This window comes from Microtus oregoni, unplaced genomic scaffold (assembly GCF_018167655.1).
Source record: "Microtus oregoni isolate MIOR12 unplaced genomic scaffold, Mior012 000022F_ref0000154, whole genome shotgun sequence".
NCBI classification, from domain to species: domain Eukaryota; kingdom Metazoa; phylum Chordata; class Mammalia; order Rodentia; family Cricetidae; genus Microtus; species Microtus oregoni.
Window position 1 is genome coordinate 25,323,396 of NW_024543081.1, and position 26,389 is coordinate 25,349,784.

At 40.2% G+C, this 26,389-nt stretch overlaps 1 protein-coding gene across 1 annotated transcript in view; it reads left to right on the plus strand.

Annotated features, from left to right (window-relative positions):
- The first annotated feature begins 7,760 nt into the window (after positions 1-7,760).
- Tmem71 (transmembrane protein 71) overlaps positions 7,761-26,389 on the plus strand; it is a 42,937-nt gene continuing 24,308 nt past the window's right edge. Inside the window, exons 1-5 of the mRNA XM_041672495.1 lie at positions 7,761-7,910; positions 9,288-9,368; positions 10,806-10,866; positions 14,237-14,449; positions 16,645-16,793. Coding sequence (XP_041528429.1) covers positions 9,329-9,368; positions 10,806-10,866; positions 14,237-14,449; positions 16,645-16,793 — 463 coding nt within the window. The 5' untranslated portion in view covers positions 7,761-7,910; positions 9,288-9,328. The remainder of the gene's footprint in view (positions 7,911-9,287; positions 9,369-10,805; positions 10,867-14,236; positions 14,450-16,644; positions 16,794-26,389) is intronic.

Here is a 26,389-nt window from a genome sequence, read left to right on the forward strand (position 1 = left end):
ATAAAGGAGGCAGATTAAACACCCAAAGTGTATGTCTATTCTAGAGACTTGGAAGTTCTAGAAAAAAAATGCCAACCAATTTGGTTCTTGGACCTGTCATTGGTCTGCAGTTGGCCATCTTCTCATTGCTTCTTGACAGAGTGGTAAGAAGTCATCTCTGCTGCCTCTTCTAAAGCACAGATATCATTCATGAACGCCCTGCTTTCATGACCCACATAATTCCCAATGGCCCCACCTCTAGACACCATCACATTGAGGATTAGCACTTTAATATGAGAATTTAGGAAGTATATATTTAGGTCATCGCAGTCTTCAGGGTGTTTGTGTTTGTATTAGGCATCCCTTCTCTAATGCTAAAATGTGAGTGTCTTAAAGTATGGGTGTAGGAAGCAAAAAAGAAAAAAAAAGAGACTTCTACACTAAAGTGAATTTCTGTGATGGAAGATGGCTACAGTAACAAACACGATGTGAGGCCAAAGATAAAACATCATGAAGTAAAGGAATTGTAGGAATCCATGCATTCTTCTTGGAGAGATCAGGAAAGAGTGCATGAAGAGAAGGGGCCAGACTTTTAACTAGGATTTGAAGGATAACAGCTCTATGCAAAATTCAACAATTTATTTTAAATTTATTTTATGAGTATAAGAGTGTTTGGTCTATATTTATGTCTGTTCACTGTGTGTGTTCTTGGTACCCTCAAATATCAGAGAAGGCATAAGATTCCCTGGCACTGCTATTACATATGGTTGTGAACTGCTGTGTGGGTACTGTGAGATAAACCAAGGTCCTCTGAATAAGCAACAGGTGCTCTTAACTGCCTAGCCATCTCCCCAATCATCTCCTACAAACCGTAATTATTGGTCCCTTATAGTTCTTCATAAGTGTGAGTCAGTGAAACAGAATTTTGACTCTATTTCCATTTCTTTCACACAGGCATTTATTAAATATCCCTAATGTTCCAAGAATCCAAGAATAGTGTGAGGCTTAACTGTGTATTGGGTGGGCGTCAATTCACATAGCTTTGCCAGTACATGGACCTAAACATTCTTCTGTAGAGGCCAGAGCCAAAAATACTGATCTCTACCTTCCCACCTTGAAACAGGGTATTACATTGAACTAGAGGCTCATAGGTTTGGTTAGGCTGGCTAGCTCAGAAGCTTTGGGGATCCACCTATACAACCCATCTGGCTTTTGATGTAGGTCCTGCAAATTCAAACTCAGGTCCTTATACTTGCAGAGCAAGAGCTGTGACTTATTGAGTCATATCTCCAGCCTCCAATTCCTGGCCATAAGACATTTAATAGTGAACAGGTTATTTGCATTGCATACAAGGGTTAGCATGCAGGAACACACAATCATGTAAACTTGACCACTTGAAATTTGCCTCGCTGTTCGTCCTCTTATCCTACATCCCCAAGTTAACTGCTGGATGTTGAGATAGAGGAGGTTATTCTCTGTGGAAAGGGTTAGGGGAGGATGATCCCAGAGGGTATGTTGGCATCAGCATTGCTACCCCCTGGCTTGCTGGCTTCCCCTTGTAAGATTCTGAAGCAACATCCCCTGTGGTCAGCTACTGGGACTTCCTCTCTAGTGACTTGGCAAGATTCTACAGAAACAACTTTACCCTAATAAGGACAAGTATCCTTTGTTTTTCTTTTCTTGTTTTAGGACTAGCCATATCTTAAAGATCATAGAAAATTGTAACGCTGAAGAAAATAAATCTATTGGCTTCTTCCATGCTATCGCTTATTTCAGTAGCAATCCCAAACAGTAAAGTGTATCCGAGGCAGGGATTTGGAATAAGGTTAGAAATTAGGTTAGGCTTGATATGGAGCCAGCAGTTTAGAAAGTAGATGTGTCTCTGGTTGGTTTTTCTTCATGTTAATGGGCATTGCAAAGCTGTTTCATGGAGCTGTAATGAGAATTGAATGGAGAAAACAAGACTCACATGCTTCCTAAACAATAAAGAATGTTCATATGCCAGAGGCTTCCCATTGGTCCTCTCACCTTTCTTGGTGGTCCATTTACCTGAGGGTAGCTCTACCTCCACTCATTACATGCTCATCAAAATACACATTTTCTGAGAAATATTTAGATATTTTACATATACCCTCAGGCTTTCTGCTGGGGATCATGGAGAACAATCCAAAACTATTGTTGCCTCCTAGATTGACATGTTTGCAAAGACTTACACTAGGGTTTTACAACTAGCTGATGGTTTTCCTCATCTGCTCTCCTTCTCTCTCTCTTTCTCCCTCTTGTTACCTTTCTCTTTTGAAAACACTCATGTTCTTCAAGTTTCAGGGAAATAGATAAACCCTAAAAGATTTATTAGGAACAAATACAGACAAAATTTAATCCGAAAGCAAATACTAAATGTGCTGAAGTGAGTTAAATCACATAGAAATTATAGATTGCCAAACTCAGAAGGCTCCACTAGAGAATTCATATTGTGTCACTATCTGAACAAGAAAGACCATAGCTTTTATACAGGGGTTAAAGTTGAATCACTTTAAGTGCCTCACAATCTACCTAGCCTGACGATTTTTCTTATTTGCCTTGTCCTACTGTGTAACTTCCAACTGTATCATTATCACATCTTCCCTATACTCATGTGAATAATCTCTATCCTTCCTTCCACAATCTTCACAAGGTAGAATACCCTTGGTATTCATATCCTACAATATGGTGACAGATTAGACAGTCATTATGATCTACCTAGTTTTCATCAAACTTCAAACTTTGAAGACAGTGTTTCGGTTTGGATAAGAATGCTCCCCAGCTCATATATTTGAATACTTAGTCACCAAGGAGTGGCACTATGAAAGAATTTAAAGGATTAAGAGCCGTGGCCTTGTTGGATGAAATGCATCATGGGAAGTGGGCTTTGAGGTTATCAAAGCCCAAGACAGGCCCAGAGTTACCAGCTCTCAGCCTGAGGATGAGGATATAGCACTCAACTCCTGCTTCAGTGCCATGTTGCTGCCACGCCCCCTGCCAAGATGACCATAAACTAAGCCTCTGAAACTGCAAGCAAACCCCCAGTTAAATTCTTTCTTTTTTAAGAGTTGCCTTCATCATGGTATCTCTTTAATAGCAAAAGAACAGTGACTCAGACAGTGTCCATGAATGAATCCTATGACACTTGGCGGAAATCCAAGAAGCAAGTCACAGATTTGGGCCCAAGCCCAGCATGTCAGCAATTAAGAACAAAGACAGAAACAAGTCTAAAATGAACTATAGGTAGTGATACAAACATAAGGAATGTGATGAAATAAAACGGAAGAAATATGCCAACTGTGTTTTTGATATAAAACATAGCCAAAGAGGTGCTAAGGTACAAGAAGATTATGAGAAAGAACCCACAGACTCAGAGCTTCTTGTCATTTTTCAACTTCTGCAAAGAATCAAGTCTGTCTGGGGAATTTTGCAGGCCCATGGAAAGCTCATTTTCTTAACTTTTGGGTGTAGACAATGAGTGCTTTGGAAATAAAAGCTTTTAGTATCCGGAGCAAGATGCCCAAACCAGTTGCCCGAGGTGCTGGCTTCATTGCTAGAACATGCCCTGTACTGAGCACATTGATCACTCGCAGGATCCAGGGCTTTCACATGGGAGCATCAGACCTTCTAGTCTCAGAGTTCCATGATCTTGCCCTGTCCATCCATCAGTCCTCTTTCTAGAGTCTTGGTGGAGTTTATTCTGCGTTGTTCTTGTTGGACAGAGAATCCAAGATTGTTCCATGGCCTTCGTATCAAGAGGGATCACATTGGGGAAGAGGCCATTGTGAGAGTCTAGATTTGAATTCTGCCATTATGATGGATTTGTCTCTTGAATGTCCTCTGGGGAGAAATGAATACACCATGCTTGAAAGTCAAGGGCGGAGAATGTATGTATCTCTGACATGAGCCTAGAACTATAGTAAATTAGGGATTATTTCAGTAATATCCTCCTCCTCCAGCTATCTGCTCTTTGTCTTGTCTATTACTCTGACTGTGATGATTCATTTGGTAAAAAAACTTTTTACACTTTGGAGACATTGAGCTTGGCCATTCAGGTTGCTTCAACTCATGCATGGCACACGAGTGGAAATTCCAAACACCTGTTGTACAAAAGAGCTTTGCAAGTCATTATGTGTTTCTGTAAACTCTCTTGTTTTTTTCACTCTGCATTAAAATGAGGATGTCTGTGCCTGGGAGGTGGATCATCAGTTAAGAGCTCTTGTGGCTCTTTCAGAGAACCTGCGTTGAGTTCCCAGAACCCATGTAGTAGCCGCTAACAAACATTTGTAACTCCAGTTTCAAAGAATCCAATGTTCCCTTCTATGTCCCTTGGTCACTGAATGCACATAGGGCACTTTCACACATGCAGACAAAACACTCATACACATGAAATAAAATAGAAGACCTTTTTGAAAATAGAATTTTGAAGAAAGGGAGATGCTTATCATGGGGCTGATTCTCCAGTCTTTGATACTAAAACAAGCTTGGCCTAGGGCTAGGGCTTTAGCTCTAAGTAGAGTACTTGCCTAGTATGTGTAAATTCTTAAGTTCAATACCCAGTACCCCCAAAATAAAATACTATAATAGCCCAAAGTACATTAGACTGTAGCCATTGTACAGCTAACTAACACAGGACAGGACATGAGAATAACTAGCAATGATGCAGGTCATGCAATTGTAAAATAGGGAGCAAACCTCACACAAGTATACACGATTGTTAGAGTCAAATTTGGTGCTTTTTTTTTTTTTTTTGATTTTTCGAGACAGGATTTCTCCGTAGCTTTTTGGTTCCTGTCCTGGAACTAGCTCTTGTAGTCCAGGCTGGCCTCGAACTCACAGAGATCCTCCTGCCTCTACCTCCCGAGTGCTGGGATTAAAGGCGTGCACCACCGCCTGGCCGAATTTGGTGTTCTTATAAGCAGTCCAGAATGGGAACACAAACAACAGTTGATGAGGTTCAGAAAATTTGCATGGAGGGGAGAAGAGCCACGGAAACTGAAGTGTTTAAGAATCAACCAGAGTCAGATCTGTCACTGACAGCTGTCTCATTCTGCTCCCACCTGACAGTCCTAACCCTCAACACCTCAGATGCTTTGAAAAGAATCTGAGGTTGTTTCTTCACAGCCATACTTACTTACGTCTCTCTTAGGATTTGTAAAGTTGGTGATGAGGACTCAGTAGGGACTGGAGCTTTTTTGTGGGCTCAGCCCACAGAAAGATCCAAATGTCTTTTGCAGGTATGTATGAGTAAGATATAAACAGTCTGACCTACACAGATTGTTTGCTTGTTGTAACAAATAGCCTGTCAAAAAGCAACATGGGAAGGAAAGAGTTTATGTGGACTACAATTCCAGGCTGCAGGGCATTATTTTGGAGAAGTCAAGCCAGGAATTCAAGCGGCTCGTTGCATTGTATCCACAGTTAAAAGCAGAGACAGAATATATACACCCTTGCTTTCTTGCTCTCAGTTAGCTTTCTCTGTTCTTATATAGTTCATGAAGCGGTGCTGTCCACAGTGAGCTGGATCTTCCTATATGATCTAACCATATGGTAGCCCCACAAAGATTTGGCCACAGGCCAATCAGATCTAGGCAATTCCTCAATTAAGACTTCTGTCTCGGTTAAATCCTAGTTGTGCCAAGTTGACATTTGAAAGTAACCAGATGTGGACCTTTTCATAGCCAGCCAAGGCTCCCACTCCATTTCTACATTTCGCCTTCTGTGCAAGTTCGTGGGTAGAGAATGAAATGCAAAGAGTTCTGGGGAAAAGTTCAGCTTAGTCATGGTGACCAATTGCAAAGCCACCACCTGTTAAAGTAAAAGCATATCACCATTAACAACTAAGGTTCAAATATTTGTTTTTTTCCTGTGGAGTAATTGCTGTGATAAAATGACTTCCCTACAGCTCTTTAGGGGTTATTAACTTTCCCTAGCTATGACCAGAAGAGCAATGCCAGGCTGTGATCAAATTCTGTACTCTGTGTGAAAAAGCGCAGACTGACTTAGATGGAAAACACACAACTCATGTATTTTTGAGTTCCTAATGTGCAGTGGACCTGGAAATAAATGTAAAGCTGGTAGATGACAAGAAAAACAGACCATATGCTCCCAACACTCACAGTAAAGCAGAAGATAGAACATCAACAGACTCTTGGTTCATTACCTGTAGCAACAATGCCCATTCCTAAGGACAACGTAGAGAGCCACGGACTCTATAGCTCAATGTAGGTGGGACAGAGCGGGTTAAAGAACAAGATGGAGAGACAAAGGTGGTACGTTACAAAGGCTCTAAGGTGAAAGCAAAACTGAGCAAGATCGAATGCTAAGGTCAGAATGGTTGGATTTTAGACAACAAAATGGATGCACTATGAGGCTAAAACTAAGGCAACACTGGACTTCATAGGACTTTAGAGGCCACAGGGATGATTTTGAACTTATTGTGAGGAAGTAGCAAAGACTAGCCCTTGAAGGTTTTAATTTAAGGAATGACATCATCAGATTTTCATAGTGAGTTAATTCTGTATGTGGTATGCATAATGTATTGGAGAGAGACCAAGTGACAGTTGGGATGTTAGCATAAAACCTCGGCAGAACGAGGTGATAGCTTAGGAAGAGACAGCAGAGGTGGGTTCTGTGTGTGAAATAATACTGATGTCTCCCAGCATCAACAAAACATCAGTACTGTAAGGATTCCTAAGAACTGATGACACCAACTTCTCCAACAGACTGACCAAGCAACTCTCCAAAGAGAAATCAATTGATAAATCTAATAAGGAATGCATCTTGCATTTTTTTTCTCAGATACCCAGCTATTTCTCTTGTCTTTCATCTCATTTAATTTTCCAAGGCAACTTTGGGAGTATAGATTATTACATTTAAATTTGAGAAAATCGCAGCTCAAGGAAGCAAAGTAACAAGTCTGAGGTCCCATAGCTAGCATGGTAGGCCATTTTAATCTTAGCCTGTGAGACTGTGAATCCCAGGCTCTTTCCACTACTTGGTGTTAGCTCAGTGTTGCTGGGATGATTTAATTCTATTGTCGCTTAAAAAGCATCGATGTGTACAGAAGCACAAAGTAATTTGAACCCTAATAAAAAGTAAATGTAGAATGTTACCCGTTGAACATTTTGAAAAAAATCAGACTTTTTTGATTCAACAGTTTAGTACTGTGCAAATTCTCATAAAAATCACACAATCATATATCTTTATAGCATCCTGAATTTAACAGCTTTGATATATTATCTTCCATATAATTAGGTTAATTGGACCAAGAACATAATTATATACTACCCATAATTAAATGTGATCAGAAAATGACAGACAGGAAGAGTTGCTTGATTAAAAGTTTTTATCGTGTTCATACAGGTTGGGGTGACACGGTAACTCTAAGAAGCACCCTTCATTGACCAGAAGGTATCTAGCTGACCTGACTCTGGGTTGCCCATGTTCTACCACGGTCAAGGAGATTTGCTATCTTCACCATGTTCCACTATGTGAACACCACTGATATGATCATGACAGGAAGTATGACCTCACTCTGCTGCCCTGCCTCTGGTTCAGAAGGCTGATTTTGAAAGTAAACAAGGGCTGCGAGGCTTGACTCTCCCAAGAATGACAAGCTATTCTATTCTAGGAAACAGTTGAAAGCTCCAGAGGCCACCGAAGAACTAAACTGCACTGTGGATGCCTCCAAGTAGCGGGGATGCGGGCAGTTTGCACCAGAAGGGAAGACGGGATTTCCTTTGTGAAGGAACTTCTGCACCTGTTGGCATTCTAATGGGGCTTTCAGCTGAAGGACTGCGGGGTCCAGATTTCTGCACTGCCAACCACGGGGAAGCTTCATATTTCAGTAACCATCCTGTCATTTGTCAGTTGGAAGAAGAGCCTGGGGACTCCCTGTGGAGGAATATGTATGAGCGAGTTCTATTTCAGAACACAGATGCATTGCTTTGATGAACGGGTAGACAGAGTCTGTTTCTTGAAAAGTTCTTGAGCTGTTAACGCTAGTTGTTTTCACAGTTACTAATGCTTGACTAACTGGCGTTGTCCTCACTGTACACAGCTACTTGCTTTTGTAAGATCAAACAGTGAGACCTTCCTTGCTTTCTGCTGCAGAATGTCACAGCTTAAAAGTAAGCAAGTGAAACTAGCATACAGTCACTTGGACCAGATATATTCTTATTGTATTTGTCAATGATGAAGTGACAAGTGACAAGCTAATATGTTTGTGTGCAGTATCTTATTTTTCACATCAGTGAATTTTAAATGTGTGTTTTGGTTTAGAAACCTTCAGAGAATTCTAGAAATGCCTCCTGTCTTCTTTAAAGGGATCTTATCAGCTGCAGTATATGATTCCTTGAATGGTTCATACATACATCAGTAAACTGTTCTATATTGAGTCCTAGAATTGATGAGATTGATTTAACGTATTATGTTACAATAGTCAATTATTAGTTGTCATGTTTATTACAAGTATAGACAGAGATACTGGATCATAAAAGACATGAGTTTCACCTTACAAAACTACCAGGGTAGTGATTAGACACACACACACACACACACACACACACACACACACACACACTAGCCACCTGGAGATAGAACTATGTGATAAGAAGTAACTGATCAAAGTTTACACAAAGAGTACACTTGGATGTACGCTTACTTTGTAATTGAAAAGTAAATTATATGCTTTCAGAAATGGAGCTTTGTGATCTGGGTGGTGGTGTGCTATTTGTAGCTCAGGGTAGCTTATGCTCTTTAGGAATGTTTAAACTGTTAGTCACCACAAAAAGCACCAGGCTTCTCCATGGCCACTTGTCAATAGTTCATGTTGTTGAGCAAAGAAGACAGGCACCAGTCCCTAAGCACTGTCTGCAACTTGATAATAAAGCTACACTCTGCAGGCTGCTTTAAATAACATGAGTTTGTTTCAAGGACTCTAGAACCAGCCACGCTTTCAGATTTCTTAATTAAGTAAGGAACACTATTTAATCTGGAGGGCAAATCAACCTTTGTAAGTATTGCTTTCCTCCCAAAAACGGGGTCTTTATTTACAGAATATTCAGCCTTATGCAATGAGACAATGAAAAATAGAATTTGAAGTCTCTGAAGCAGGCACCACCTCATTGAAGTTCCACAATCTGGTCTGCTGTCTTCAATCTTACGTCTCTCTATCATTTCAGCAAACAAATCTGACTAGGACAATTAGTAGATGCCATCTGTTTTGGCATCATTTGTCTATTTTTAATATATGGTCCATCTTTTTTTTTAAACGTCTTTTGCAGAAAAAAAAATCTGTGAAGTTTGAACAAGCGGCCTTCTCAAGATGTACCGAGTCTCTCAACTGATGTCGACACCAGTAGCAAGTAAATATGAAACTGCTCTGTGCAATTATCTTTGAATGATTAGAGTCCTCTTAGCAATTTCCTTGCTTTGATTTTGCTGATACTTAGACCATTAGCCATCTGTCAGTAGCTTGTGTTTCTTAAATGCCAGTGTGTGCTTTGGCAATGATTTTGACTTCATTTCTTTCCTTGAGAGAAATGTGGCATTTTTTTTTCTTTTTAGGAGAAAAAAATCACTGTTTTTTTAGATGCTTATGCATAAATGTGAAAGCAGACTGTTTACTGGCTACAATTAAGATGCAAAACTGTCTACAAAAAATGCTGAAAGATTGATAGCTACTTGCAGAAAATAAGGGTGTTGTTGAAATGCTAGTGGTTTTGAGTTTCTTCCTTCCTCTTATTTTTCTGCCTACACCCCCTTTCTCTCCCTCTCTCACACCCACAGTTTTCTACTCATAATAAAGGTCCAAGCTGAAAGTCTAAATTACCTTATTTGTTTTTAGTAGTATTTGTCAGTAAGGAAACCAAGTTTCACTAAGCCCCACTGTTAGAAGTCTTGCTACCATCGGTGCCTGTTATAAAATTATGTGGCACAGCTTAGGCTATTAATAACCTGCAACCCTCCTCCAGGTGAAGCCCATTTTCATAGGCCAGAGTTTGTATTTAAGTCTTCTTTAATGAAGATCTCACAGGCTTCATACCTTTAAGAATCATATATTTAAAAGAAACAAAATCAAACCCAGGGCCGGGGATGTGGCAATGTGATGTGAAGTGTTCACCATGCGAGCATGAAGACCTGGATTCAGATTTACATAGCCCACAGAAAGGACTGGGTATGATGGATGATGGTACCTGTAATCCTGGTACAGATAGTATACGTTCTAGGAGAATTGATGAGCTCTAGAGAGAGACTTTATCTCAAAAAGGTGAAGAGCAATAGAGGAAGACACATGCACACACACTTGCACACACAAAATGAAATTTTTATACTCCGCCCAAACAATGCCTTCTGTTTGCTGTTGTAAAAATCTACAAACACACAAATAACAAAACTTGTGGCCAGTGATTAAATTTCTCAGATTATGGAGTAACCTACCATAACCAATACAATGAGCCACGGATTTTGATTTTTTTACAACATCACACACATTTCTTTCTCTTTTCCATTCATAAACTCAGTTTGGTGGCCATGATTTAAAGAAAATTTTCAAGGACTGTGGAGTGTGAGAAAGGACAGAAGACAGAAATTTCTCCATTGTTTTATGCTTCCCATAGGGAATAGGTGACAAGTTGGTGGCTTCCCCGAAACTAGCTTTTCACACCGCTCTATTACCTTGCTGTCTTCTTGCTAAGACTGGGACATCTAGACATACCTGCTCATGGGTCTCCACTGTGGCCAATTGTGATCACCAATGTTGGTGAGATGTTGAAAATTTCTTTCTTTTTTTCCTTACACAGATTCCACCAGGTCACACAAAGGACATTCTGGAGAGCTGTCCCCCACATGCATTTTCCCAAGGTATGTCACAGGGTTCTTCTCTGTCAAATCAAACTTCCTTCCTGCCCATCTTATTTTGTCTTCCTTTAAAAGGACCATGGCTATATATATTTTCCACCCTGTGCATTAGTAACTGAAAACTTGTCTACTTGAAGAATGACTTGTTTTTCCTTTTTAGTGTGAGTACATAGGCAGGTACGATCATTTCTTTATTGAGTGGAAAACTACATTGAATTCTTAGATATCACTGGGTTTTTGTTTCTTAAGCTGGTGTCTTAGCTGCTTTCTTTTGCCACAATAAAGCACCATGATGACAAAAACAACGTATAGAAGAAATTGTTTATGGATGCTTAAAATTCTAGAGTGTTACAGTTCATGACCATCGTAGAGGGGAACATGGCAGTAACGGGACAGGCATGGTGCCAGAGCAGCAACTGAGAGCTTACATATGATCCAGAAGCAAGAGGCAGATAAAGAAAGAACTAACAGGAACAGACATGGACTTTTTAAACCTTAAAGCCAATCCTCAGTGACACTTCTCCACTGACAAGACCACACCTCCTAATCCTACTCAAACAGTTCCACCAACTGGAGACCAAGCATTCCAATGTGCGAGTCTATGGGGATCATTCCCATTCAAACCACTTTTGTCTTCCACTTCATTTTACGAGAGTCAGAGTGTTTACCAGCAAGCTGGCCATATTTCATATTCTGCTCACACTAGCTGATTTCATCGTTTTCTTCTACCCTGCAATAGAATCTTTGTTTTCCTTCCCATAGGCTTTAGTCGAGGTTTCCTCCAGCATTTTCTGAAATGTACCTGCAAGATAAGAGAATCTAACACCAATATTAGAATCTATCCTTCCTGTAAACATCCGGTCTTCTGATACTACCATATGAATGAGCCAAGGATACATAGGCAGAAACATGAATTTGTGTTGGGTCAGTTTAACTAGGATTCCATCCTAACTCCCCTGTAAGCTAAGTATCCCTGCCTTTTAGAGAGATTTACAAAAGGCAGAACAAATAAATTGGGGGCTATATACATGGTGCAACTTCAATAATAATTTCCTTTTCTTTTTAAAGATTTATTTATTTATTACTTATTATGTATACAATATTCCGCCTGCATGTATGCCTGCAGGCCAGAAGAGGAAACCCAATCTCATTATAGATAATTGTGAGCTGCCCTGTGGTTGCTGGGCATTGAACTCAGGATCTTTGGAAGAGCAGCCAGCACCCTTAAACTCTGAGCCATCTCTCCAGTCCGTTCAACAAATAATTTTTATTAATTAGTATATTATTAACAGCAAGCTCATATGTTAATTGTTCATAGGTTTTTAAATTGAAAAGTTAGAAATGTCTGTGGGAAATATAGAAAGAGGGGATGAGACATGACTTACAACCGACAATAGATGAATAACTACACAAACTTTTTAAAGGCTATGGTAGGGTCTGTCCCTTCATCAACACCAGAAATCAAAATTCTCCCAGGACTTCTTCAGTCATCTCTCAAGACAAGAAAGGACTTGGTGTTAGAAAAAACTGGGGTTGATAATAATTGTTGAAGATTGAACCTTAGAGGGCAGCTAGAAATGCAGGTCCAGAGCTCTGTAGTTCCCAAGCGGCCAGTGCACTATGGATATCTCCATTGATTCTTGAGAAGGCAAACAGTATGGAGAGGAAAACATAGGTAAAGAGGCCAAAAAAATAATAACAATAGAAATGTGTAACTCACCTCTCACCCAGAAGCATCAAGATCTTGGACAATTATTATCTGTTGTTATTACTGGTGTCTTCCTTTCCTTTTCTAAAAAAAAAAAAAGAGGAAATGATGAACAAAAAATGATGCTGAAATGAAGTGGTCCAGACCTCTCTGGAGAGAGGTCATTTCTGGCCTTTCCAAAGTCTCAGGTCCCTGTACTTGTGCTGTTCAGTATTTTCATCAGTGATTCAAAGTAAGAACCTGGCACCATCAGTAAGTCTATAAGTTGTTTTTTATTGGCAGGAAATTATTAAAAATTATTGGGGCATTTTTTTGAACTGACTGTGTTTCAGTGATTTTCCTCCCTCTGTTCTCCCCACTCTTGTTGCCCCTAGGCTTCCCTTCTCCTCCTCTAAATTCCTTCATCGGTCTTCCTTTCCTCTTTCATGTGCTGTGTGTCCTTTGTCCTACCCTCTATCCTTCTTCATCACCTATTTTTATCTTCTCTCAGTATTCTTTCTAGTTTATTAGCTTTTACCTACATTTCCATTTTAATGAAATTATACAAAGACATTAAAACTATTACATTGATAGAGTTAGTGTCATAGTTACCTTCAACTTGACAGTTGACACACCATTAGAGTCACTTGTGAAGAATTACCCTCCACCAAAGAATTGTCTCAATTAGATTGACCTATGGCCATGCCTATGGGGCATTTTCTTACTTGCTACTTTTTAGAGTGGTGCCAGCCCTAGACAGTGGACCTGGGCTATGTAAGAAAATTAGTTTAGCAAACTAGAGGAAGTAAAACAATAAGCTCTATTCCCTCAGGTTTCTGCTTTAAGTTCCTGCCTTGTCAGTCCTTGAGGTTGGACAGTAACCTGTAAGATGAAATGAATTCTTTCATCCCCAAGTTGCCTTTAGTCCAAAAGCTTAACACAGCAACAAAAAATTAAATTAGAACAGTTAGAATCTCCCCCAAATTCAAAAACACAAAACATGAACACATATAAATAGTAGCCAACGTGTTTGGTTTAGAATGTTTAGAATATACAAGATACCAGTATTAAGAACTGTTCATGAAAGCCGGGCGGTGGTGGCGCACGCCTTTAATCCCAGCACTCGGGAGGCAGAGGCAGGCGGATCTCTGTGAGTTCGAGGCCAGCCTGGTCTACAAGAGCTAGTTCCAGGACAGGCTCCAAAACCACAGAGAAACCCTGTCTCGAAAAAAAAAAAACCAAAAAAAAAAAAGAACTGTTCATGAAATTATTTCATCTTTGATAAAAATCTATGAGGCTTAAATAACCTTTAGTGTACAGATTTTTGTACAGGATGTACAGGAAATAAACAGGAAAATAGCATGTTTCCAACATCCAGAAAAGGCTGTTTGGCGATATTTTCAAAAGAATGGACCAATATCAAGTGTGTAGTAAATCCATCATAAGGTGATGAAGCTGACTGGCCAAAATGTTGTCACCAAAATTCAAAAAAGAAAGAACTAAATGCTGTGTGGTTCAAAGTCCTGAAAGTTAAGAGCACCATTGCTAAGGGCTGAGGAAGTATTTGGCAGTCTTTATTATGAAGAATGAAATTACCTTCATAGTGTCTAGATGGTCCTATGGGGTTTGTGTGATTGTAAGTACTTGGTAGTGACTTAAAGGACCTTTTCTTTTTTTCCTTTTTAGCTTTGATTGTGGCTTCTTGGATGGAGAGAGTTCTTTTGAATGCTGCTCCATAGACCCCCTGACAGGCTCCCACTATGTCTGTCGCAGAAGCCCCCGACTCCTCACCAATGGCTACTACATTTGGACTGAGGACAGTTTCCTTTGTGACCCAGATGGCCACATCACTCTGAACCCCTCCCATACCAGTGTTATGTACAAGGAGAACTTAGTTAGGTAAGTAGAGAACACTGTAAAGGCCTTGTCCTTTACAATGTTAAAGGGCTATTCTGCACACCACTCGTTCATCCACATAGCTGAACACAATGCTGCCCAAAAGTATGAGAATAAAAGAGGAATTGGAAGCAGGGGAAGCAAACATGAAAACAAATAAAAATAAAATGAAGTGATACACATGCTGGGGTGGAAGTTTTGAATTCTAAAAGATTTAGGTGGCCTGTTAAAGTAGGAAATGGAGAGCCATGGAGAAAGGCACAGGCAAAGGATTTTGAGAAACCCTCATACAATTGGGAAAATGCAAGAGTCTTGGTGGGGATACAGTTTAAGGAAGGGGTTTACTACAAGAAAGAAGGATAAAATATCCGAATTGAGAATCATGAATAATTAGGGCTTAGGACTTGGGGAATGTCTCAGTGGGTCAAATGCCTTGCGTACAAGCATAAGGACATGAGTTCAGACCCCTAGCACCACATAGAAGCCAGTCACCCACAGCATTGTGCATCAGTAATCCCAGTGCTGGGAAGGCAAAGACACGTACAATCATGGAATTCATTGACCGCACAATCTAGTCCAATCAGAAAGCTCCAGGTTCAGTAGAGACCTTGTCTCAAACAATAGGATGGAGAGTGATAGAGAAAGATACTCAAGCAGGACTTCTGGTCTACACACACACACACACACACACACACACACACACACACACACACACCATGCAAATTAAATAAATAAAACCCACGGTTACTTGCTGTAACCTACCTTTACACTATGGGAAAGCCACTTCAAAATGCATCTTCTGAGATTGGTTCTAGATGCCTGTCTGAATGTTGCCATGATAAAAGCATCCATTTCCTTTCTGTGATACTTGGTTTTGGATCAGCCCTTTTGCATTTCTCACTGACATAACGTGTTCAGCACAGGGCTTGACACATTCCACACAGGTGGACAAGAAGTGATATTGTCATGAATTTTCAATATCTCCCTGATCCTCCAAGTCATTCTTTGTGGTTTGGAAATAAAACCTGAGTTACATCATTACCCATCCTTTTCTCAAGTCACACTCCTGTGGTTTCTTTTACTCTAACATTCAACCCCAGGCTCCCCCAGGAAACATGCAGGATTTTTTGCTATCTTTCCATCTTCACATTTAACCATGACCCAATATGAAAGACATTTATTTTTCAACAATCGTCTCATATAATTTATGCTTTACTTACCCCAGAAAGCTTTATTGATTCTCAATTATTCTGGCAATTCCAGTTCTTAGTGGGCATTTTCTACATAATTCTTCAGAGCACATATCTTCAACATAATATGATGGTTAGGAGCATTGTTTGTGGAGTCTGACTGATTAGATTTGCTTCCAAGCTATGCATTTCCTGGTTGGATGACCTTAGCCAAACCATATAGCCTTCAGGTAGCACAACCAAATGAGAAACTCTACTATAGGTTCCAGGCTCAATCAGACTACATTCTTAGCTTTTAGGTCAGTGGAATTAGTGGTCTTTTATGTCAACAGATTCCAGTGGGTCTCCAGGAATAGTCACAAACAGATATGGGCAATGAATTTCTATAAATGGACTAAAGAGAACCAAAGATAATTTGTATTTATGCTCTGGCTCTGCAACATTCAAGCCTTTCTACAGTGGATATATGTTTTAAGGCATGATTACTTTGGGGGAACTTAAATTCACAACCCCAGAACACAGTAACCTGTAAAAAAAAACTTTTGAGGAATTGACTTTATGGGTTTTTTGTAGACCTACTCTGTGCATCAAATCATTTCTCATGTGGGATTCCCCTCTGTATTCTGTGATTACCATTAGTGAATAAAGAAACTGCTTTGGATCTATAGCAGGGCAGAACTTAGCTAGGCAGGGAAAGCTAAACTGAATGCTGGGGGGAATAAGGCAGAGTCAGGGAGAAGCTATGAGACAGATGCCAGAACTTTAACAGGTAAGCTACAGTCACATGTCAATACACAGATTATGGAGATGGGTTAAATTAAGATGTAAGAGTTAGCTAAGAAGAAACTAGAGCTAATGGGCCAAGCAGTGATTTAAATGATATAGTTTCTGTGTGATTATTTTGGGGCTGAGAAGCCGGGAACCAACAAGTGGCCTTCTACAACACATTTCCAGTGGATTGTTTCCAACCTGAGGTGACTGCTACTCACTGCTTTCATTTCTTCCCAGAGTATTTAGAAAGAAGAAGAGAACCCACCGTTCTCTTTCTTCTCTCCTGGACCCCAGAGCCTCTAAATCTTGGCTGCATGGAAGAATCTTTGGAGATGCTGATTCACTTCCAAGCGAGGACATCTGGCTGGAGGGAATCAGAAGCTTGGGTATGTACCACTGCAATGAAAATGGTGTTCTTAGCTTTTGCATTTCATGATGCAATGCCATTTATGAATGACAGTCATATGGTCCTGACCCAAGGCATGGTCTAGAGATGACTATCATTTTGGTGGATAGGGTAATGCCAGAATTTAAAATTTCATTGACATGCTTCCACATACCCAATGACAAAACATACAAAGGTCATATCATGCAAAAATGTCAGAGTGTAAACTTCTGCATCAGAATATTGATAGTACTCAGAAAACATCGGCCCATTTCCAGCATGGCTTTACATGTATGGAAAAGAAGTGGAGAAATAATAATGGAGACAAATTTAGAAGACCTGTATTGGAGACAGTGACCTGGAATCAGGGTTCAAATCTCAGTTTTGGCATCCTGGTGTAGCACCTTTGTTAAGTCTCAATGACTTTAGTTTAAAAACATGGTATATGCATGCCTATGACTGCAGTATGAGGCTGCTTGCTCACTCCCAGCTGCCCAGAATGGTTATTTGAAATAACCACCCAGAGACTGTATTAACTAAATCACTGCTTATTATTATTATTATTAGATCTTAATAATATATAATATATATGATAATTAAATATATTATTAGCTCTAGCTTCTTTTTGGCTACCTCTTACATCTTAATTTAACCCATTTCTATTAATCTGTGTATCGCCATATGGCTGTGGCTTACCAGTAAGGTTCTGTCCAGTGTCTGTCTGTGGCAGGGTTATATGGCTTCTCCTGACTCTACTTTCTTTCTGCAAGCATTCGTTTTAGCTTTTCCCACCTACCTCTGTTCTGCTCTGTGAAGGCCTAAGACAGTTTCTTTATTAACCAATGGTATTCACAGCATATAGAGGGAAATCCCACATCATATGCTTATACATATATGTGTGTGTTCTGTTGAAATAGATGATATATACATATATAAATTGCATATCTAACATAAAGATGTGCTTATGTGTATATATATGCTAGGAACTCAAAGCCCATTCACTCATCAAATCCTTTACTACATGTCCTATGGAAACCACTGTACTAAGCACTTTTTCTAAGCTAAATAAGACACAGTGATGACCTTGGGAAACTCCTTTCTCAGATAAGGAGGGAAGTAGGTTTGCAAACTGTTACAGTATAATGCCTTAAGTGTTGTAGCAGGGTTAGGAAGATGGAGAGAATGGTGGTGAGAAAGCTAATACATAAGCCAGAACGATAGTATGAGCTCAGCCTAGATAAGGCCAGAAGGGTTTCAGGTATAATAACACCCAAGAGGGTCTTAAGAAAGAAATGGCTTACTAGGCAGATGGAAGCCAGAATGGCATTGCTGCCTGCTCTATTCCACTTTCCAAATTGCTGGGATTATGACCTTTCCAAGGTATACATTGTGGCTAGTTTTTCCTTAATAACACATATAAATCCCTTTGGCTTTCTTGTGATTCTTAGAATAGACTTAAGTTTTAGCAACAAGTACAAGTGAGAAGGAAGAGACTTGGGCAAACAGTGTGAAATGTGGTAGTGGTGTGCTGAAGTCAAGTGAGGGACACCTGAGCACAGGTCCCTGCACAACCGCTCTCACCTCCTTCCCATGCTTCTCGTCCCATCTTCAACCTCACTTTCTTTCCTTTCCCTTACATACCTTGTGCTGTGATCACCACAGATACACCATTGTTTGCAGGAATGGATCATTTCACTGAGTGCTCTCAGGTTGAGAACTCTACAAGAATCCATCCCTTAAATTAGGAAAACTTTTTTCCTAATGGAGCCCCAAACTGTCTTTTTCCTGAGTACAGTGTTGAACAAAGCCAATGAAGCTGCTGATTCTTATGGACACTATATTTTGTTGTAAGAAATAGGCCAAATATACTCTTTATCATGTTAGAAACTGTGACTTACGCAGAGAAAAATTAAGGGGAAAGCAATGATACAAATTTGTACCATCTCTCCAGCTTATCATAGTTTGGATAATATTCTGAAGTACTATACATTGTTGCCAAAAGGGAAAAACTGGATGGATACTACAAATTTCCCAATTGACATGATATGAAGATTCTCTTGTGTGTGTGTGTGTGTGTGTGTGTGTGTGTGTGTGTGTACGTGTGTGAGGGTGTGTATAATGCTAGATTCATTTAAAAGAATAAAAGCTCATCAAATGAAGAATCAATCACACAATAGGAACAAATGAATAATGGAACCAAGTGCAATCTAGTTCCAATAACAAGGAAATCTAAGCAGGACACAGACAGGAAGCAGGACTCAGGGGTTGGACTAAGAAAGACAGATGGTGGAGTCCTGAAGAACCTTCTGTGCCTTATTGAAAAGACGGAGTTTATTGAATGATTCAAGGAAATTCTGACGGATCGTAAGCAGGGTGAAGACACATCAGATTTTGATTTTCTAATAGTATGCAAGTGAAGATTGGATGGAGAGTCACTGGCAGGAGCTCAAAAGTAAGAAAAGCAACAAGCATTCCAAGGAAGTGTAGAGGAACTAGAAGGAAAAGAGTTAAGGGCTTTTTAAAAAATATATAGAATTGACAGGTTTGTAACAATTAAATGAGACTGTGAGGAAGTGAGGGGAGTTTAACAAATGGATGGATTTTATTTGGGGCACGGTATAAAGACACCTGACAGTGTCAGCTCTGATAGACAGGAAGGCAGAGTGATGAGAGGACATGTCTTTTGGGTCAAGTGCCTCTGAATTCAAGTCCTGGAAATACCTCTTCCCACTTGTGTGTCCTTAGGCACACTGATTAACTTTTTTGATCTTCCACTTCTTTGTCAATATAACGACAAAGATAATACCATGTGGACTGCTGTTAAGATGAAATGTGTAACTCATAAAAAGTGTCAAATGAGCTTGGGATTGATGCTCTACTCAACACATTTATTTTTATTGTTTTTAAGCATCCTTCAAGGCCAGAGGGCTAAGGACCCCACGGGCTGGAGTTACAAATGACTATGAGTTGCTGTGTCGATTCTGTGAACCAAACTGGGGTCATATGGAAAAGCATCAAGTGATCTTAATTGCTGAGCCATCTCTCCATCCCCGTTTGTCTTTCAACATGCTCAGTACTTAACAGACTTACATTTGTGTGTGCATGTGTGCACGCGCATGTATGTGTGTCTGTGTATTTGCTTTCTCACGGTGACTATAAATAATTAAGATCAAATTTCCTTTAAAATAAAAGCACAAAAGAGATAGCAAAAAAACTGGAAGTGACCAAGAGAAGCCAGTTTCCATAAGGTAGCAAAGAACACAAAAATGGTGCCTGGTAACTATAGCTCGTGTCTCAGCGGTTGTTTTTCTTGTTCTGTGGCAAAATTAAGGACAAGAAACAATTTAGAGGAGGAAGAATTTATTCTGGCTCGCAGTTTTAAAGTATACAGTCCAGCACCACAGGGAAGATGTGATAGCAGAAGAGTGTGTATGGGTCTGGAAGCAGAGAGCAAAGAGGAAGTGCAGCTGTGTTTATAAAACCCTGAGGCCTACATTGATTTACCTACTTCCTCCCACAAAGTTCCACCTCCTAAGAACCCTGCCACATGTTCAACCAGGAGGTGACCAACACATGAGCTCATGGAAGACATTTCACACCTAGACCACAGCCCTGGGGAATGGTTTGTACAAAGGCCACTTTCACGTATTTGGAAATTGGCATCTGGCATCCATAGTTGGTTCTTCCAAATGTGCCCAAACAACTTGAAAGCAGTTGGACCACAGTGGCGCTGCACATGCATGAGGTACCTTATTAAGATTCTCATGGTTGTCAAATATCTTCTAAATATAACAAATCAAATCACCCCTTCCAAAAATCAGTAATTAGTCAACCTGGGTGCACACAAGACTTGGAAAGCTCTCATCTCAGCTCTCAGCTGTAATCAAATTTCCTCAGATGTCTAGTTTTCCGGTTTTACCCAAGGCCTCTTGATTTATCAGCCATTTATTTTTCTCTGGAAATGGAGCCTAGTTAGAAGACTCCAGAAGAATTCAAAATTAAATTGTTTTGCTATTTTCTCTCTGTGCGGCGGCTGCAATCAAACACTATTTCCCCTGATTTTCTCATACTTCGTTTTTGAGACAAGAGACTCTTTTGCCTACTTGGTTTGTCCTCCTCTCACCCCTTCCCCAGCTGCACACAGATACCTTCCCTCATTAGTCGCAATTCATTCTTTAGCCTTGGCATTTTTGCAGTTCCCAAGTTCCCACCCCCACCCCACACTGCAATTTGGAATGTGTTTCTAGAGCTGTGGGTCACCCTGAAAGAGAACAGAGAATTAGCACAGGGAGAACTGAATGGAGCAGGGTCTTCCTTTAGCCCCATCTGTTGGCCCTTGGACAGGCAAGTCCCAAGCTTGTGTTCTGAGTTTTTCTCTAGCTAGGACTTCTGTATGTGCCCTCAATGGTTATGTTTATCTGTGGCTTTGTGCTTCTCTCTAAAATAATAGAATGATTATTTTATGTGAAAAGGTGTAGAAAATGTTCATGGAATATATATATATATAATACAAACTTGTCCTTTTTAAGCAAATACAATCTGTCTTGAATTTAAAGAAAATAGATGAAACAGCATAAAATTAATGCTTTCAAGCATAACACAACTAAATATATTTTCTGAAATATTTGATGTGTTAAGAGCCATTCATTTATTATTAAATTTAGCAAAAGATGAAAGCCAGTCAAAGAAAAGTTTGAGTTGGAGCAGATTATGTCTTTTTGGAGACAGATATCTCTTTGGTCATTTTGAGTATTAAGAATTTTTATGATTTCTGTGTTTAATGCTATCATTTAAATGTTCTCTGTAGGATTGCTAACATGCCCCATAAGAGGCATTTGCTTTATTTAATTCAATTATCAGTGCTAATTCTCTAAGTTAGACCAGGTAATCCTGAAAAACAGCATGGGATATTTTTTTTTCCGTTGCCACAGAGCCTGCCTCGTGTTCTGGGATCATAGCTAGCTTTTCAGGAATGTGTCATCAGCCAGGATATCCTGGACCCTTTCTTACTTCCATATTGATTTGGTCATCTAGCCATCTCATTCTCTCTTTTTAAACAGCTTTACTGAGGTGTAATTGATACACAAAGGAATGTACACATGTAATATGCACAACTTAATGAGTTCACTATATGCAGACACCTGTTAGCTATCAGCATAATTAACATAAAGGAAATACAAAGTTACTTTTTAAGACACTTTATGTCCTTCTCTGTGTTGTGCACAGATGTAGGTGTGTTTTAAGAACAGGTAACAAATCCATCTTCTTAACAAATTGTTAAATACAGGCACCTAACTGTGCCACACACATCCTTAAAACTCATCCACTTAATGTAATGGAAATGCTAAGCTCCCATTTTTTTCTTCACCTCCCAACTCTCGAAGCCCTGGTAACCATAACTGAATTTTCTGCTTCTGTGAGTTTATCTATTTAGATCCTTATAGGAGTAGTCTCAGTATCTGCCCCTTTGCACTGAATCAATCATCTTAGCAAACTGTCATGCAGGTCTTTCCGTGTTGTTGCAAGTGGCAGGATTACCTTCCTTATTTAAGGCTGAGTGACATTCGATTAGATACGCATGCCACATTTTCTCGATGCATTCGTCTGTGGGCAGCCACTCAAGTTTCATCTGTGTTTGGGCTGCTGTGAGCACATGCCCTAGGACAATCTCTACCATGTGATCCTTCCTGGTTATCTGTTGTTTTCTTTTATCTATGGCAACCAATAAAGATGTTTCCTTAGACTGCTTTGGCAAGTGCCCAGAAGACATGGGAGAATGGCAGGAAGGGATATGCATGTGTGGCAGGGACTCCACCATCCAAAAGTACCAGCTCATTGGTTCAGTGTCTAGGCTATGTTTGACCCCAGGTTGAATGAGGCCACAGGGTTGGACTTCTTGAAGCCTATGTCTTACATCAGCCTCAGCTTCCATAGGGGTGAACACTGACCCACTGCCTATGGTTACTGAAGCCTTGTACTTGTCTCAATTTCTCAGCCTCACATAATCTCCACATTCATGATCATAGTCAACTTTTCTTTTTTAAATTGAGGGTGAGCTATGAACTAAGTACTGATTACATTTTCTGCTGCAGATGAGGTTGCTTGTTCCTCATGGAGCTTTCAGTCTAACCGCTGATGGAGGTGGGCACGAATCAAAAGGTCACATGAGTTACATATTCCATAGTCGAGTTTTATAAGATATTGTAAATTATGAACTGTCTTATGAAGGCTGAGAACAGGATATTTGGATAAGAGTAAGGGCAAACAGCTAACACAACACTCCTCAGAGTAATTGGAAGAGTTCTAAAGCTCACAGCACTTTATTATCTTGGTCTGTTATCCCTTTGACAGAATTCTCCAACTTCGTATAACTGGCCTTGGGGGATGGTTGTGCATCAGTGTGTCAGACATCCGGTATTTTAAAGCATGTTCAGAGCATGCAGCCTCTATTTACAGACGACAGAAATAGCCTACACATCCCCAGTTATGATAAGCAACAGTGCCTTCAGATGTTATCAAAGAGTCCTAGGGAAGACAAATATCACATAAATAAAAACTCTTGCTATAAGGGGACCCCAAGTGTCTTAGTATTCCCAAACCCGTTCTAGTTCCAATGAGGACTCAGGAGCTCTAAGGGCTCACTGCTTAGAGTGTTTTAGCTAGGAGGCTTGTGTCCCATTTGCATTGGAGATTCATTAGTGACTCCAAATTCCTAATAGAATAGTCTTAGAAACCGAACATGACAGGAGGCTTTGAAAATATCATATTATCCAATGAGAACCATCTTGAGGTCTTCTTCACCAAGCTCATTCTTCCATCTAGCCGTCTAGCTCACTGGGAACCTACCATATTGTCTCTTGAGACGGATATCTTGGCTTTGCCCTCCCTTCCCTCTCATCTACTCCCCCTGTGCCTGGCCCATTCATTATCTTCCTACTACCTTCTAGTAGAATTCCTGCTCACCCTCTAGGTTTCTGCTTCAGCCCTGCCTCCTCTGTGAAACCTTACTGTGTTCTCCCAGGTAGACACAGGCATTCTTTCTAGACTTTCCCTATAATAGGACTTGGCTCCTCTAGTTCCTTAAATAACAATCCATTCAGAATATACAATAAGTGCATCGAGGAAATAAATAGACTTTCCCCTCTCTACTTCTGCGAAGCACCTGTCTTTCCATGTTTTGCGGCAGTTTTTGAAATCCTCTGGCTTGAGAATTTCCCTGAGGTGTCACTGGAGCCTGCCTTGCTTCTGTCCTCCCATCTGGCATCTTTCTTCCTTCTTCTCATGTGTTGGGCTTTCCCTGACAGCAGTGGAACCAGAAAAAGCCTTTCTGATTGTTTACTAGGACTGATCAACTTCAGCTTGCTTCCCTCAAGGTTCCGAATGCATGGGGAAAAAAAACTGCCTTCCAGACTGCTTCTTTTTTTCTCCCCCCTGCTCTTCAGTTTCTGCTCTCTCTAAAATCATTTTAGGGCCATAGTTATTCCCCACCACACTTCGGTTGTGTCCTTTCTGGAGATCCTCTCATTACACATTCAGCCAGGTAAGGAGCAGGTGGCAGAGGATATCATTTATCCCACAGTAAATTCAGGGGAGGTTAGAGTACGTGATAAGTAATGGAGCCTAGAACAATCTGGGGGAAGAATCAAGAAATCCTTACATGGAGGGACAATTTCCTAGATGTCCAATTCAAAATATTTTTTTTTTTTTGCCAAGGAGATATTCTGGATAATCTTTCCCATTTGGAAACATCATTTAATGACAACCCAGACTTCCTGTCTCCACCCCTGAAGTGACCATCCCACACTTAACCACAAACTCTGCATATTATAATCCATATTAATAGTAAAAGCTTCCGGTCCTTCATCTATCCCACGCCATGAGATGTTTACATTGCTCCTCATCTTCCTCAGTCATCACATCACTGTGGAAGTTGGAAACTATCTGCTTTAGAGATGAAGAAATTAGAGATTATAAAATTAAAATAAAATGACCTATGTCGCTCTTATTATAATTCATATTTCAGATTTCCTGAAGCCTAAGTCTTGGCAGTTTCCATCCAATTTTATGATGTATTTTAATCAATGAGATCTGGTTACATGCATCTCTACCCAACCAACAATGCCTTTCTTCCTGTCTCCCCCTGATTGAGCTCCCCCGCCCTTCTTCACACTAGGATTTTCACCTCCCTTGGGTCAGTGTCTGTCTCTGCTCCCTTTTATCCCTCCCATACAAATATAAGTGGCCCAAGACATATAGACTCAGCGAACATTTTGAGTCTGTGATCGGAATATTCCACTAGTCATGGAACCAAGACTCCTACGTCTAAAATTATTGTCTAATCAGACAATCGAAAAAATTAGGTGATATTGCAAATGAGAGAAAAACAAAATATAAATCTCCACTCCATCATCTTCCCTAAGATAAAATTAAAAAGTTTCTGCACCCCAATAAGTCTCTCCACTGACACAATAATCAGAATCTAGCCAAATCAAACCGAATTAGAAAAAGCCCAAGTTTAATGGATACTAATGCTCCTGGATGGCTTTCTAGCCCCCTAGAGAGAAGACAGGAAAGGAAGACTGGACATTTGTTCAATAGGAGGCAGTTTAAATACCCTGTGGGAGTGGTCTTGAGTATCCCTGGAGGGGTCATAGTTTGGTGAGCTTTCTCTGGGGTGGAGTCTGGATTGAGGCAACTCCCAGTGGGAGGGGGCTTAGGATGGAACTTCCGTCTGAACATTCCAGACTCTTTGGATATATTGATGCAAGGGGCGGGGATGAGGCTTCCAAACAAACAGAAGTAAGTTAGAACAATTTCTCCAAATACCAGGCCAGCTGGTCAAAACTGAAATCCAAGCAATGATGGCAAAAGTACTCTGGGTATCTATTACCTAGGGTTCTCCATCTTTCACGACCACATTTGCTTTTCTTTGCCATGTGCGATGATATCTCTATACATTTCGCAATGTGGGATTGTGAACAGCTCTCTTAGACATTCTTTGAAGGAAGCCATGCAGTTTGGATTGAGTGATGCTATATCTAGGCTTTATACTGGCTCCTGGCAGCTATTGAGGGCCAACACTGGTGGAAGAAATATTAACTCCTTGGATTAGTATAAATTTGAACTTGAAACTCACTTTCAAGAGAGTTTCAAGGAGATAGTTTTCTGCCTGGGTCTGAGCTATTGAACATATTTTTGTTCATTTTGTTTTGTTTTTTTTTTCTCATCTTTTCATGGGGGGGAACAGAGTATTTCAACCTTGCAGGGACTTGGTTCTCATTTTCTGCCTTTTTTAAGAATAAGGAGCCTTTCTTCATGCGCTATAGCACCATTTCAACAGGAACCATTTAGTTATGACTTTCATTCAAATGCTCTTTCCATCCCCCAGTCCCTGTCAGTTTCAGCCACAGTTCTTGTTTAGGGGTATGAGTGGCCTCAGCTTGCCTGCTGGGAATGACCTTTTTTTTTTTTTTTTTTTTTTGAGTTTAAGTACGCAGCTTGAAAAGAATGTGTGTTGGATACTTGCCACCCTTTGAGCCAGCCCAGGAAACACCTGCATTCCAGGCAGGACTTCTGCCTGCTCTTTGCTAATGTCTG